General features: G+C 41.0%; 1 protein-coding gene across 1 annotated transcript; it reads left to right on the plus strand.

The window, feature by feature from the left end:
• Positions 1 to 430: 430 nt before the first annotated feature.
• Positions 431 to 14,263, plus strand: LOC141776535 (myosin-7-like). The gene is made up of 38 exons (XM_074650185.1): positions 431 to 553; positions 2,376 to 2,584; positions 2,677 to 2,820; positions 2,929 to 3,085; positions 3,180 to 3,207; positions 3,293 to 3,401; positions 3,495 to 3,587; positions 3,672 to 3,735; positions 3,824 to 3,922; positions 4,030 to 4,133; positions 4,246 to 4,384; positions 4,900 to 5,018; positions 5,111 to 5,260; positions 5,349 to 5,519; positions 5,619 to 5,928; positions 6,183 to 6,253; positions 7,171 to 7,376; positions 7,767 to 7,890; positions 8,160 to 8,296; positions 8,519 to 8,774; positions 8,868 to 9,110; positions 9,670 to 9,846; positions 9,962 to 10,107; positions 10,190 to 10,280; positions 10,386 to 10,775; positions 10,909 to 11,035; positions 11,107 to 11,225; positions 11,303 to 11,499; positions 11,580 to 11,763; positions 11,851 to 12,016; positions 12,096 to 12,220; positions 12,318 to 12,626; positions 12,715 to 12,918; positions 13,006 to 13,302; positions 13,393 to 13,497; positions 13,604 to 13,699; positions 13,803 to 13,937; positions 14,145 to 14,263. Exons 2-38 carry the CDS (start codon positions 2,384 to 2,386, stop codon positions 14,163 to 14,165), a joined length of 5,814 nt encoding a protein of 1,937 aa, XP_074506286.1. The 5' UTR covers positions 431 to 553; positions 2,376 to 2,383; the 3' UTR covers positions 14,166 to 14,263.
• Positions 14,264 to 15,105: the final 842 nt, after the last annotated feature.

A 15,105-nucleotide genomic window follows, 5' to 3' on the forward strand; every position in this document is an offset into this window, starting at 1 on the left:
AACCACAACCAAGTTTTTTCTAGTATTTCAGTTCTAGTTATCAAAAGGTTTCAGCTGCTAGGTAACAAAAACAGATTATACACACAGGATCATCTTACCCAAATCAAAATATACTGTATGACCATAACAGGGTAATGTTATGAGTGTTATGAATACAGAATAAAAGTGGAAGAAAGCTAAATATAGGAACTGTGAAATCCCACTCAACAGATCTAATTGAATCAAGGCAGTAGCTCGTGATAAATCAACCTGTTATGATTTAATCCGGATAAAATAAGAGTCACTTGATATCAAGCCTGTCCCTGATCCCCACCTCTTCCCCTCCCCTTTCTTTGTACCATGTATTGTCCTCGCCTTGTTGGTCAAAAGGTGAAAGCAACAAATAGCAGCAGTATATCCCGCCCAATTGGGAGAACTCGTTTTTTTATATGCAGCCTTTCTCCGAAAATTCATCCCATATTTGGTGGATAAACAACCTTTATTAAAGGAGGGAGGACAGCTGTCAGCTACGGGGGCTCATCACTTCACTTGATTAAAGGGTGAGAGTCAAAAGGTAAGGAAAAACATTTATATATCAGTGGTATTGGATAGGAAATATACTTGTGTAAAGCTTTAGCAATACTTCATATCATGTTCTTTGCCGGTGGTAACACATGGTGATGGTGTGGTAGCTGTAATGGAATCATGTTTTACTTTGTTATCTGGTTTGAATAGCAACTCCCTGACTGACCCGGCTCTCTTTCGAACACCAACCAACCCTTGGTAAAAGCAACTTTTGATTCTATGTTAAGATAATTTAATTATGACTCAACTTCAGTCAGGACTTACAGTACATTTCGTTTGTTTACGTACAGTTATTGAAATGTAATTGACACATAATTAAGATAGGGTTGGGCGATGTCTGCTGAATTGGCAAAAGACGATGTCCACAGTGGAACATCTTAGGCGCTACTCCAAGAAATGTACTAGAATTTTTACAGATTGAACTGTGATGATGTGCCCAAATTCAAATTAATATTCTCATGTCTGTATAGGCCCTTCTTTTGACCGAGTGCTGAGGACTGGGGCTGTGCGAGTCATCCAAATTGATCAAATCATATGGGCACAAAACCCAATACAGGAGCTATATATAGGATGTCTGTCATCTTATCGATCGTGACGTTCTTTAGCCGATGAGTGTGTTCCATAGTCTAAAAATAAGTGCGCTCTCTCTCTCTCTCTCTCTCTCTCTCTCTCTCTCTCTCTCTCTCTCTCTCTCTCTCTCTCTCTCTCTCTCTCTCTCTCTCTCTCTCTCTCTCTCTCTCTCTCTCACACACACACACACTCCCTCTCTCTGTCTTTCTTTCTCTCGGGGGAAAGATGTTCAGAGACAATACGCAATCACAACTATCCAAACCAGTGACAACTGTTTTGGGATATTTATGACGGCTTTAGTATCTGTCACCTTCAGCTGCACTCGCAAAATCAATCTGCGGGCGGCTGTGGCTCAGAGGGTAGAGGGTAGCAGCTTGTCCTCCAATCGCAAGATCAGTGGTTCGATCCCCGAACTGGTCCGAGTCACATGTCCATGTGTCCTTGAGCAAGACACTTAACTCCAAATTGCTCCCGAAGGCATAGCCATCGGTGTGTGAATGAGTATTTAGATTAGATCCTGATGGGCAAAGTTGGCTCTTTGTATGGCAGCCTCTGCCATCAGTGTATGAATGTGTGTGTGAATGGGTGAATGCTGACATGTAGTGTAAAGTGATTTGAGTGGTCGGAAGACTAGAAAAGCGCGGTATAAATGCAAGTCCATTTACCATTTACCAAATCACAATTGTTACATGCAATGAATGCCATTGGCGCCACCACAAACCGGTGCTGGTTGGGTTTTACAATGTTACAATTTGAATGTTACACAATGTTGGGCTCAGTGGTCGATGACTGTCAGTCATCGGTGATGGACGACGACATCGTTCATCGGCCCAACCCTAGATTAAGAGCTCAAAGTCATTTCAATTTAAAATTATATTTTAAAACTATGTTGACTAATATTAGTTGAATTTCTGTTTAGTTTTTTACTTTACTCCCTGATCATTTGTCTCGTGGACCATCTGCTCACCGGCTGGATACCTGTGCTGCGTGCACATTGATATCATGACGGGAAAAGAAAGTAATTTTCTCTGAATAAAAAATTAATATGCACAGCGGGCCTGGTACTATCTAGCTTGTCATTATTATACATGTGCTATGCTGATGGCCACTATATTGTATGGAAAGTTGTGACACAAGTCCTGATTTACACATTCTATAATAATTCACAATACATGATGCTGCTTTATGATCATGGTAATACTATCAGAAGTAATGGCTCAACATGTGTAAATCTGTAACAGGTTGAGAGATGGGTGACGCTGCCATGAGGGAGTTTGGGGTCGCTGCTTCTTTTCTGAGAAAGTCAGACAAAGAGCGTCTGGAGGCCCAGACCCGTATATTTGACATGAAGAAGGAGTGCTTTGTTCCTGACCCTGTAGTTGAGTACGTCAAAGCTACCATCACCAGTCGCGATGGTGACAAAGTGACCGCCAACACTGAATTTGGAAAGGTAGACCAATCTCAGCTGATGTACATATTTCTAGAGAGGCGTTTGGTTAGGTTTTGGTCAGTGTGATTTCTAAAATGATTTTCTTTCTGCAGACCGTGACGGTGAAGGAGTGTGATGTGCACCCTCAGAACCCGCCAAAGTTTGATAAAATTGAAGACATGGCGATGTTCACCTTCCTCCATGAGCCCGCTGTGCTGTTTAACCTCAAAGAGCGTTATGCAGCATGGATGATTTACGTAAGACAATAAAACAGTAACATGATTCTTCAATGATAAAGCATGCGTTAATAAGCAACATCCTTATGAGTAAGTAACACATTATGTTCTATTCTCTTACTATGACAGACCTACTCTGGGCTCTTCTGTGTGACTGTCAACCCCTACAAGGCACTGCCAGTCTACAGCCAAGAGGTGGTTGGTGCCTATAGAGGAAAGAAGAGGAGTGAAGCTCCTCCTCATATCTTCTCCATTTCTGACAATGCCTACCAGTACTTGCTGTCAGGTAAATCATCTATTTTAGCCTTCATTTTCTTTAAATATATTTAACTCTGATGTCCATTTTTTAATGATAATTTGAAAATGTGTCTTGCTGACAGACAGAGAAAACCAGTCTATCCTTATCACGTAAGTCACACAGCCAAAACAAATCTCTTCAGTAGTTAAAGGTCATAGGTCTTGGACTAAAACGTTCTGTCTCTCTTCCACTCAGCGGAGAATCCGGTGCTGGAAAGACTGTCAACACCAAGCGTGTCATTCAGTACTTTGCCAGCATCGCTGCTTCCCCGGGTTTGAAGAAAGACCTAGCTGCTGAGAAGAAGGTACTGTACTACAAAATATATTCTTTAATATTTCCCAAGTATCAGTTGTAAAGCACAATTTAACTTCTTGACAAACGTCTTTGACAAAATCAGGGTACCCTGGAGGATCAAATCATTCAGGCTAACCCTGCTTTGGAGGCCTTTGGGAATGCCAAGACCATCAGGAATGACAACTCCTCTAGATTTGTGAGTGTCTGTGTGCCTGCAAATGGTAATTTCTAAATTGAAATGAATCAACTGGACTAAAATGTGTGGCTCTCTTCCTCTTAGGGTAAATTTATCCGCATTCATTTTGATAACCGAGGAAAGCTGGCCTCTGCTGATATTGAAACCTGTAAGTGACATGATTTATGTAACAAAATTTTAAGGTATTACCTGTCAACTTATCAGTGTACCACAATAACAATTGCGTTCTCTAACAGACCTTCTGGAAAAGTCTCGTGTGACCTTCCAGCTCAAAGCGGAGAGGGACTACCACATTTTCTACCAGATCTTGTCTCAGAAGAAACCTGAACTTCTTGGTATGTATGGGACAAAAATACAGTAAATCTCAAGAGACATCAAAAGTGAGAGTTATTACTGTATTTGAACACAGATATTTAATAATTTGTTTTCATTCACACCTTAGAAATGTTGCTCATCACCAACAACCCCTATGACTACCCCTTCATCTCCCAAGGAGAGACGACAGTAGCCTCTATCAATGATTCTGAAGAGCTGATAGCCACTGATGTGAGTAACAAAAATAGCTAAAAATCTTCAAAACCCAGCCAAAAATTAATTTAAAAATCAACCTTTACTTTGCCAGAGATGCATTTTTGATCCAATAATATATTTTTTTCAGGATGCCTTTGATGTGCTGGGCTTCATTCAAGAAGAGAAGAACGGAATTTACAAGATGATTGGGGCCATCATGCATCATGGCAACATGAAGTTCAAGTTGAGGCAGCGTGAAGAGCAAGCGGAGGCTGATGGCACTGAAGGTGAAAGATTTTTTTTTTAAACAAATTACAACCTTTCGTGTTAAAGAAATCAGGGATAACAGAATGATGAGGACCTTGAACAAGCCCCCAGGAAGAGCGCCGGTCGTTGATCCCAACTTTCGTAGTGGCCAAACGGCGGCACTACAACTTCCGTGTCCGTCACGTGATGCCATTGGGCCGAAAAATACTTTTTCCCGTAGAATTACATTGGGAAAGAGACGTCTGTAACTCAGCCGCTAATTTCTTTTGAGGCAAATCACTCCCCAGTACGAACACTATTACCCTTACCCTTCTACCCTTATTTTAACGCTACCGCGTTTGTCCGACGGCCCAAAAAAGATCCGGGTACTTTTCCGGACGGAAGTCAAGCCATTTTGGCATCATGCGACACTGTGCAACTTTCATAAGAATGAACGGGGCCTCGCCTCCAACGCTGTATCCAGTTCTCTTAATGCATCCAAGACCTTGAAAGGTAACGATAACCTTGATGAATTAATGTCCCAATTTCTCAACAGTTGCTGACAAAATTGCATATCTGATGGGCCTGAACTCCGCCGACCTCATCAAAGGTCTCTGTCACCCGAGAGTCAAAGTAGGAAACGAGTGGGTCACCAAGGGACAAAATGTCGCCCAGGTGAAAGAATATATATATATATTTTTTTTGTTTGATTCCAAAATAAAGTCTCGGAAATTTTACTACAGTGTTTTTATGTATTTCCTTGTTAGGTGTACTATTCCGTTGGTGCACTGTCTAAATCAGTGTATGAGAGGATGTTTCTGTGGATGGTAGTGAGGATCAACCAATCCCTGGACACCAAGCAGCCTCGCCAGTACTTCATTGGAGTGCTAGACATTGCTGGGTTTGAAATCTTTGATGTGAGTTTGACAAGAATACATATGAAGTATTCTTTGGTTAAAGGAGAACGTATTCAGCCTAGTCATACTGTGGACCGTTTCATTACAGTTCAACACCTTTGAGCAGATGTGCATCAACTTCACCAATGAAAAACTGCAACAGTTTTTCAACCACCACATGTTTGTGCTGGAGCAGGAAGAGTACAAAAAAGAGGGCATTGAATGGACTTTCATAGATTTTGGAATGGACTTGCAGGCCTGTATTGACCTGATTGAAAAGGTGAGAGACTGGATTATTATATGTTCAGACATACATAAAGATTGATTGTAAATATTGTAATTTTTTTTTTCTTCAAATCACTCATTTTTGTTTCCTCAGCCCATGGGCATCATGTCCATCCTTGAAGAGGAATGCATGTTTCCCAAAGCATCTGATGCCACCTTTAAAGCTAAGCTCTATGACAACCATCTGGGGAAATCCGCCAACTTCCAGAAGCCCAGAATTATCAAAGGAAAACCAGAGGCCCATTTCTCCCTGGTTCACTATGCTGGAACTGTTGATTATAATATCAACAACTGGCTGGTGAAGGACAAGGATCCCCTGAATGAGACCGTGGTTGGGCTCTACCAGAAGTCTAGTCTCAAGCTGTTATCTGTCCTCTTTGCAAATTATGCGGGATCAGATGCAGGTAGGAATCAATTGAATGTACTGCATTTGTCACAGCAAGAACCCTTAAGCTTTTATCTATTCTTTTTGCTGGTTATGCAGGAGCTGATGCAGGTATGTGGAAATGAGATTAATGTAAATGAATTAAAACTTTACAGTAAAGGTTAACAATTATTAACATATTGGTATAGATTCAATTACTGTACAATTTTTGTACAGTTTTCTGTACACTACATTTTGACAGAATGATTTTAATGATTTTATTTTAATTTGCAGATTCTGGTGGGAAGGGCAAAGGTAGCAAGAAGAAAGGTTCATCCTTCCAAACTGTATCAGCTTTGCACAGGGTTAGTAAATATGTCTGAATGGCTACTTCATGTGTAATGAAGCAATGACCCAGGTTCTCCAAGTGGAGAGACTATGTCTTTACATATTCCACATGTACGGGAACTGACACCCACAGGGGCAGTGGACGTGGATACTCTTTAAGACAGATCACCTGGCGGTGGCCATGCACTAGTTAGCAACACATGATTATAAAAGCACCATGCATGAATGGCCTCTCCGGTTAACCTTGATTGGAACGCATTTTGGAGCAGCTTTTAGCTGGAGAGATAGCCTTTCCACTCAAAGAACCTTCCGTTCTCTATCGTGTCAAGACTATCTATCCACCCTACGTATTCCATATGTAGATATGCAGACCCAGGAGCAAGGCTAGCTTTGATAAAAAAAAGATAGAGACATCACTCTGAGCAAAGGTCCTTTCTCGTAAGAGCCCTGGTCCCATAGGCATGTCGGGCCACGTCCTACTGCATTGAGCCCAGCACACGCTCAGTTAATGGGGTGCCGGCTGCCATGTTCATGCAGTAGAACCTGATAAAGGTCGTTACGGAGTCGACCAAGAGGCCTCCGTACAAATCTCAGATAGTGGGGCACCCTGCCAGTATGCCCATGAGGTAGCGAGGTCCTGTGTGGAATGTACACGCACCCCTGCCAGAGCGTAGTCTTGGAGACTGGTTGCCCAAGGTAGTTAGGTTTGTAGATAGACAAGATGATGGCGGAGGATTTGGTGTCAAAGCGAAAAGCAAAAAGCACCTATTTGGCAATATTTTGGATTTAAACCCAATGCTATAAGCAAACCATAACGTTAATGAGGCAATGGAATATGTAGGGTGGAGAGGTGGTCTCGACACGATAGAGAACTGAGAGATATGTGTCACAATAATCACCTAAACTGGGTGTTAAACACTCATTACCTCCCTAGGAGAACCTGAACAAGCTGATGACCAACTTGAGGTCTACTCACCCTCACTTTGTACGCTGCCTCATCCCCAATGAGACCAAGACTCCTGGGGCCATGGAGAACCCTCTGGTGATGCACCAGCTGCGCTGTAACGGTGTGCTGGAAGGCATCAGGATCTGCAGAAAGGGCTTCCCCAACAGGATCCTCTATGGAGATTTCAAACAGAGGTATCTGTCAGATATATACAAATGGGTGACAAAATAAAGAAAAAAAAACAACATCAAGTCTTCACGGCAGTTTCAAGGTGCCTTGAGATTCTCGAAGTGCCTGCCACTCTGATGGGGGGCATGGACACCATTCTATCATAAGATATTCCCTCATTTAGTGTTTTGATGATGAGCACTGTTTAACACCGTGCTCCAAATATCTCCAATAGGTGTTCAATTTGGTCGTTATGCCTCTCTACTTAACTTTTTTTTCTTTTAATTTGTCACTCGGTGACATATTCTACTATCTACCAGTGATAGTTATTTAGTTGGGCATATTTTAGTAGTACTATTTATTATTTTACATAAAATGAAATAAAACTGAAATGATCTTTTATCTTCATTATCCAGATACCGCATTTTGAACCCAAATGCTATCCCTGAGGGACAGTTCATCGATAACAAAAAAGCTGCAGAGAAGCTTTTGGGCTCCTTGGATATAGACCATAACCAGTACAAACTAGGGCACACCAAGGTAAGTATTTTTTACATACATTTTTGCCTATATACAGTAGTATATATATTTTTTTTTTGTGGTTTTCTATTGACCACAATTCTTTAACTGCAGACAAACGTGGAAGATCACTTTGTTTAGCTACACCTGCTATCATTCACATTATTACTATCTATGTAATAACATATTGAGCGGGGCATGAGCTATCGTCCTTCAACACACACATATGCCCTAAACGTGGGCGTCTCTTGTACTTGACGCAGCTGATCTAATCTGTTTGCAAAAATCAGGTGTTCTTCAAAGCTGGCCTGCTTGGTCTGCTGGAGGAGATGCGAGATGACCGCTTAGCTCTAATCATCACCAGGCTCCAGGCAAGGGCACGAGGTGTTCTGGCAAGAATTGAATTCCAGAAGATTGTAGAACGCAGGTACGTGCATGAAATTAATTGAAATATGCTAAATATCCAAATAAAATGAAAAAAAAAGATTCACGGTGACAATTAAGATATACCTTTTTCTCACAATCTCACTATATTCTGACAAACTATTGTATCTTGGGAGCACAGACAAGATACAGACTTTGTGTCCTGGAAATAATTACTTGTGTTGCTCCACAACATTACAATATCTTTATGAATCAATGTCCACAGGGATTCACTACTTGTGATCCAGTGGAACATCCGTGCCTTCATGGTGGTCAAGAATTGGCCCTGGATGAGGATGTACTTCAAGATTAAACCTCTGTTGAGATCAGCAGAGAGTGAGAAGGAGATGGCAAACATGAAGGAAGAGTTTGCCAAACTAAAAGAGGCTTACGCAAAATCTGAGGCCCGCAAGAAGGAACTTGAAGAGAAAATGGTCTCTCTTCTCCAAGAGAAGAACGACCTGCAGCTCCAAGTTCAATCCGTACGTTTAAAATCTGTCAGCATTACAAATAATATTAAAATCAAAATCAAGTCTGCTGGTGTCTAACGCTGTGCCTTTTTTAAATAATAACAGGAGCAGGATAATCTGGGTGATGCTGAAGAAAGATGCGAGGGGCTGATCAAGAGCAAGATTCAGCTGGAGGCAAAAATCAAAGAAGTGACTGAGAGGCTGGAGGATGAGGAGGAGATGAATGCTGAACTGACTGCTAAGAAGAGGAAGCTGGAGGATGAGTGCTCCGAGCTGAAGAAAGACATTGATGACTTAGAGTTAACTCTGGCTAAAGTGGAGAAAGAGAAGCACGCCACTGAGAACAAGGTAATACACAACATAAAAATATTCTACAGACAATGTCTCTAGAGCCCCTTTCCTACTGGACAAAAAAACAAAAAGAAAACACTAGCACCCAATAACATCTGCTTTTGTCTTCAGTGGGAAAAGTTACAATCTGCATCCATTAAAACATGCAATTGATATGCTCTCTTCAAAGCCACCAGACTCCAGTCAGAAAACAGTAATTTTACCTCTCTGATCGTCATAAAGCACACTTCATTCAACAAACAAAATTTAATTTATCAAAACCATCTTATTAGTATTTCCACTGTTCCCACAATCACCAACTCTGGCTTGAGAGACTGAATAAGATAAGATAAGGGGTCTATCGTCTAGTTTTAGTGGGTTTTCCTGTGTTTAAAAAAACTGTAAATACTCGCTAATTTTGTGTGGAAAGGGTATAGAGCTGCTCTGATTGTCCTTGATCTAAAATGGCAAATGTTCCATCCAAATTATTACTTCGGTTGCTAAAACTTGGCACACAGAACGCTGATGCCGTGGGTTTAGGAATTTTTACTAAAAATCTAAACTTGACTTGCAACAGGTGAAGAACCTGGTCGAAGAGATGTCTGCTCAGGATGAAATCATTGCCAAGTTGACCAAGGAAAAGAAAGCCTTACAGGAAGCTCAACAGCAAACACTGGATGATCTGCAGAGTGAAGAAGACAAAGTCAACGTTCTGACCAAGGCCAATGCTAAGCTGGAGCAGCAAGTGGATGATGTAAGAACATAGTAATAAGAGTGTGGTGGAATGTTTTAAAAATAAATAAATAAATTAAAAAAAAGAATATTATGAAAAAATTAAACTCAAAGGCTGTAATTATCACCCACCACAGCTCGAAGGATCCCTTGAGCAAGAAAAGAAAATACGCATGGATCTGGAGAGAGCAAAGCGGAAGCTTGAGGGAGACCTGAAGTTAAATCTAGAGAGTGTCATGGACCTGGAAAATGACAAGCAGCAACTTGAAGAGAGGCTGAAAAAGTAATATGAATATGTGTCAAAACATGAATAGATTTAAAACTTTGTGTCAGCTGGTACATTTTACATACTTTTTTATCCACAGGAAAGATTTTGAAATCAGCCAACTGACTGGCAAAATAGAAGACGAACAAGCAATGAGTGCCCAGCTTCTGAAAAAATTGAAGGAGTTGCAGGTAATGTTACATAAGGAGAAGATCGTTAATTTACTGGCGCAAGGATGTGATATTGCCACAATTCATAGCCATTCAAAGCAAAAACTAACTTTCATTTTGGTCTAGGCCCGCATTGAGGAGCTGGAGGAAGAGCTGGAGGCAGAGCGAGCTGCCCGATCCAAGGTCGAGAAGCAGAGAGCAGACTTGGCCAGAGAGCTGGAGGAGATCAGTGAGAGGCTGGAGGAAGCTGGTGGAGCAACATCTGTCCAGATTGAGATGAACAAGAAGAGGGAGGCTGAGTTCCAGAAACTCCGCAGAGACCTCGAAGAGGCCACTCTGCAGCATGAAGCCACTGCTGCCACACTCAGGAAGAAACAAGCTGACAGTGTGGCTGATCTGGGAGAGCAGATCGACAACCTGCAGAGAGTCAAGCAGAAACTGGAAAAGGAGAAGAGTGAGCTCAGACTGGAGCTGGATGATGTGGTCTCCAATATGGAACATATTGTGAAGTCTAAGGTAAAATACTTTTATGTATGATATGCTTCTCTACTCATAGGTTGATTACATTTTTATTTTGTTAGTCCAAGACACCTTTCATTCCTTTTGAAGTTATGAAGGTATGTGCTATGGTTAATGTTTTTGTTTCCAGAATAATTTGGAGAAAATGTGCAGAACTCTGGAAGACCAGATGAATGAATACAAAACAAAAGCAGACGAGGGACAGCGCACCATCAATGACTTCTCATTGCAGAAAGCAAAGCTTCAAACTGAGAATGGTATGCATTTGATTTGAACAGTGTGTTTGGGATATTATTAAGTACTCATTTTATTTTTCTATCAAAATTAGGTGAACTTGCAAGGCGGCTTGAGGAAAAGGAATCCCTGGTGTCTCAACTAACCAGAGGAAAAATGTCCTACACTCAACAAATTGAAGACCTTAAAAGACAACTAGAGGAGGAAAGCAAGGTAGCAACCAAATACCAGTGGGAACTTGGTACAAATGGTGGAACATGAAGATGCACTAATATATGCTTTCATTTCAGGCCAAGAACGCTTTAGCCCATGCAGTGCAGGCTGCTCGTCATGACTGTGACCTGCTCAGGGAGCAGTATGAGGAGGAGCAGGAGGCCAAGGCTGAATTGCAGCGCGGCATGTCAAAGGCCAACTCGGAGGTGGCTCAGTGGAGAACTAAGTACGAAACTGATGCCATCCAGAGAACCGAGGAACTGGAGGAGGCTAAGTGAGTAAAATGTATTTTCACCGAACAACTCAGCAAAGTTTAAAAGCAATTAACCCTGAATAAATTCTATCATAATGCAGAAAGAAGCTGGCCCAGCGTCTGCAGGACGCTGAGGAGACCGTTGAAGCAGTGAATGCTAAATGTTCGTCTCTGGAGAAGACCAAACACAGGCTGCAGAATGAGATTGAAGATCTCATGGTGGATGTGGAGAGGTCTAATGCTGCTGCTGCTGCTCTGGACAAGAAGCAAAGAAACTTTGACAAGGTTGGATTTAAAATACAAACAGTATGGTACTTTTGCTCTTTTAGATGAAGAATTAGAGTATCATTGACCTTTACATACATATTTCAGGTCTTGGCAGAATGGAAACAGAAGTATGAAGAGTCCCAAATGGAGCTGGAGAGTTCTCAGAAGGAAGCCAGGTCTCTGAGCACTGAGCTCTTCAAACTGAAGAACTCCTACGAAGAATCTCTTGAACATCTGGAGACCATGAAGAGAGAGAACAAGAACCTGCAGGGTAAAGTTAACACCAGCTTACACCTCTATTGCAGATTTTGTTCTAATGACCAAACTTAATTATAATTTTTTTTCCCCAGAGGAAATATCTGACCTCACTGAGCAAATTAGTGAGAATGCAAAGAGTATTCATGAGCTTGAGAAGATTCGAAAACAGGTGGAACAAGAGAAGTCTGAGATACAAACAGCCCTGGAGGAAGCAGAGGTATGTTGAATGTTTTAACGGTGGACCTCATCAACATATTTTGGTAATGGGTAATAACTAGTCATATCTATAATTTGCATTCTATATTTCATGATAGGCCACACTGGAGCATGAGGAAGGGAAGATTCTCAGAGCCCAGCTCGAGTTCAACCAGATTAAGGCAGAGATGGAGCGCAAGCTGGCCGAGAAAGATGAAGAGATGGAGCAAGCAAAGAGAAACCAACTGCGAATTGTGGATTCTCTTCAGAGCTCTCTCGAGGCCGAGACTCGCAGCAGGAATGAGGCTCTCCGTTTGAAGAAGAAGATGGAGGGAGACCTCAATGAGATGGAGATCCAGCTAAGCCAGGCCAACAGGCAGGCAGCGGAGGCTCAGAAACAACTTAGGGCTGTTAATGCACATCTGAAGGTATGAATGAACTGGAGAAGAAATATGCAATTGCTGTAACACAAATAACTTAAACTAACTCAAAATTCTTTGGGATTTCATCTTCCAGGATGCTCAGCTCCAGCTTGATGAATCTCTTCGAGCCAATGATGATCTAAGGGAAAACAATGCCATGGTTGAGAGACGCAACAACCTGCTTCAGGCCGAAGTAGAGGAGCTCAGGGCTGCTCTGGAGCAATCTGAGAGAGCTCGCAAACTTGCTGAGCAAGAGTTGCTTGACGTTACTGAAAGGGTGCAGCTACTGCACTCACAGGTGAGATACAGTGATTATCAATACGTCCTAGCATGTTTGTTTTACATTCACTGTCCCGATGCAAATTCTACTATTTATGTAAACTAGAACACTAGCCTGATAAATCATAAGAAGAAGCTGGAGGTCGATGCATCCCAGCTTCAGACAGAAGTAGAAGATGCGGTGCAGGAGTGCAGAAATGCCGAAGAGAAGGCGAAGAAGGCCATTACTGATGCCGCCATGATGGCGGAAGAGCTGAAGAAAGAGCAGGACACCAGCGCTCACCTGGAGCGTATGAAGAAAAACATGGAGCAAACCATCAAAGACCTGCAGCACCGTCTGGATGAAGCTGAACAGATCGCCTTGAAGGGGGGCAAGAAGCAGGTGCAGAAGCTCGAGGCCAGGGTAAGTATAAGTTGGCTCTTTGCATCATTTAATTATGTAAAATAAATAGCAGATGTGTTGGCTTACTTTTGTTGCGACTACATCATGCAGGTCAAGGAACTTGAAAATGAGGTGGATAGTGAACAAAAAAAGGCCAGTGAGGCCGCAAAGGGAGCAAAAAAGTATGAAAGACGTCTCAAGGAGCTTACCTATCAGGTAACTATGAATCTGGACCTATGTCCGTTTATCGTATGAAAATTTAATTCAGAATAAAAATATACATACTGTACATCTTATTTTATGCCGTTTTTGCACAATTTAGACAGAAGAAGACCGTAAAAATCTCGTACGTCTTCAAGATTTGGTGGACAAGCTGCAGCTTAAGGTCAAAAGCTATAAGAAGGTTTCTGAAGATTCTGTAAGTGCAATGAAATTTATATGCAAAACTTGTATCTTAGCAGTGCAACTAAACATATCTCAGAAGATATAATAGATTAACTTATGTGGTGTCTGTTCTACAGGAGGAACAGGCCAACAATAACCTTACCAAGTTTCGTAAGCTTCAACATGAGCTTGATGAAGCTGAAGAGCGAGCCGACATTGCCGAGTCTCAGGTCAACAAGCTACGTGCCAAGAGTCGGGATTTGGGGTCAAAGGTCGGTATACACATATTCTCACAGAACATTTTTTTGTCTAGCAGTGAAAAGTCATTGGGCATTGGTTATTATTCTTTTACTCTTCTGAGGGGCCTTAAGGGTGACTAACATGGGGATGCTGGTTCAATCCATTATGACACAAGGGTTGAAGTAATAGTAGTTAATAAAAAAAAAAATGTATCATGTATTTTCTTTCTTTTGTTTCAGAGAGGACTTGATGAAGAGTGAAGTTTCCTCAAAAATGATAATTTCTGAGGCACCTGTTGCCTGGTGTCTCCCTAAGCATGTCTTTTGTTTAGTAGAATAAATATAATTTGCATCTTAAACAGTTTCTTGACTTTTCATTGACAAAGGCTATAGTGGTTCATAATTATAGGGAATTAAACGTATTTCTACAATTAATAAAATAAATAAAAACAAACTATAAATAAATTGAGAAATATAATAATCACATCAGTATAATAAACAAAGAATAAATAAGTGAAACGTGCTATGACAAAGAAAGTCAAAAATGTGTGTTGTATTTCAAAATGTAACTTTTACTGCTGAATTGCATTTCAGGAAATGTATTTTCCTTCAGCTGCGTAGTCCAATCTTTTTGTCCAATATGCAAAATATTTTTATGCCACTCATATTCCTCTAGGTCGATTGGGATTCTAAATCGACAGACCTATGACTCCTAAGTGAATTGTTATATCCCATCAATTCAATAATTCGAACTACCGTAGTGTGTATGTGTGTGTTAAATATTATGTATAAAACAGACAAAAAAGTAAATTTCGTCTGTTGTGATTCCATTGGACACTGACAAATTGTAGTTGGCCAAAAAATACCAAAAACCCCCAAAACGTGAAACCTGTAAAGGTTTTATTCAAATAATTAGACTGTCCCTTCAGGAAAAATCAATTCTGCTGAAGAAAACATTATCCTGAAAACTGAAAAAGGGCGTATACATTACTGACTACAACTTCTGTTGCTTTTAAATTAAATTGTCTTTGTGAAGACAATATAATACGAGGTTCACTCAGGCTTGCTTCATTATGTGGGTCTTTAAAAATAAAAGAACAAAAAAGAAGATTTGTGGTTTCCAAGTATTTGTCTTGTAGGAGGGAACATAAACTATTCCATTTTCACTTACTCCATCTCTTATCATTAGCCAGTAAATATA

The sequence above is a fragment of the Sebastes fasciatus genome, chromosome 11 (assembly GCF_043250625.1).
Source record: "Sebastes fasciatus isolate fSebFas1 chromosome 11, fSebFas1.pri, whole genome shotgun sequence".
Classification (NCBI taxonomy): domain Eukaryota; kingdom Metazoa; phylum Chordata; class Actinopteri; order Perciformes; family Sebastidae; genus Sebastes; species Sebastes fasciatus.

Excerpts from the sequence above, each read along its gene's own strand:
- LOC141776535 (XM_074650185.1), top strand. The coding sequence starts at position 2,384 with ATGGGTGACGCTGCCATGAGGGAGTTTGGGGTCGCTGCTTCTTTTCTG. Across the intron at positions 3,736-3,823 it reads CTCTGCTGATATTGAAACCT|ACCTTCTGGAAAAGTCTCGT; the intron begins GTAAGTGACATG and ends GTTCTCTAACAG. Across the intron at positions 7,377-7,766 it reads TATGGAGATTTCAAACAGAG|ATACCGCATTTTGAACCCAA; the intron begins GTATCTGTCAGA and ends TTCATTATCCAG.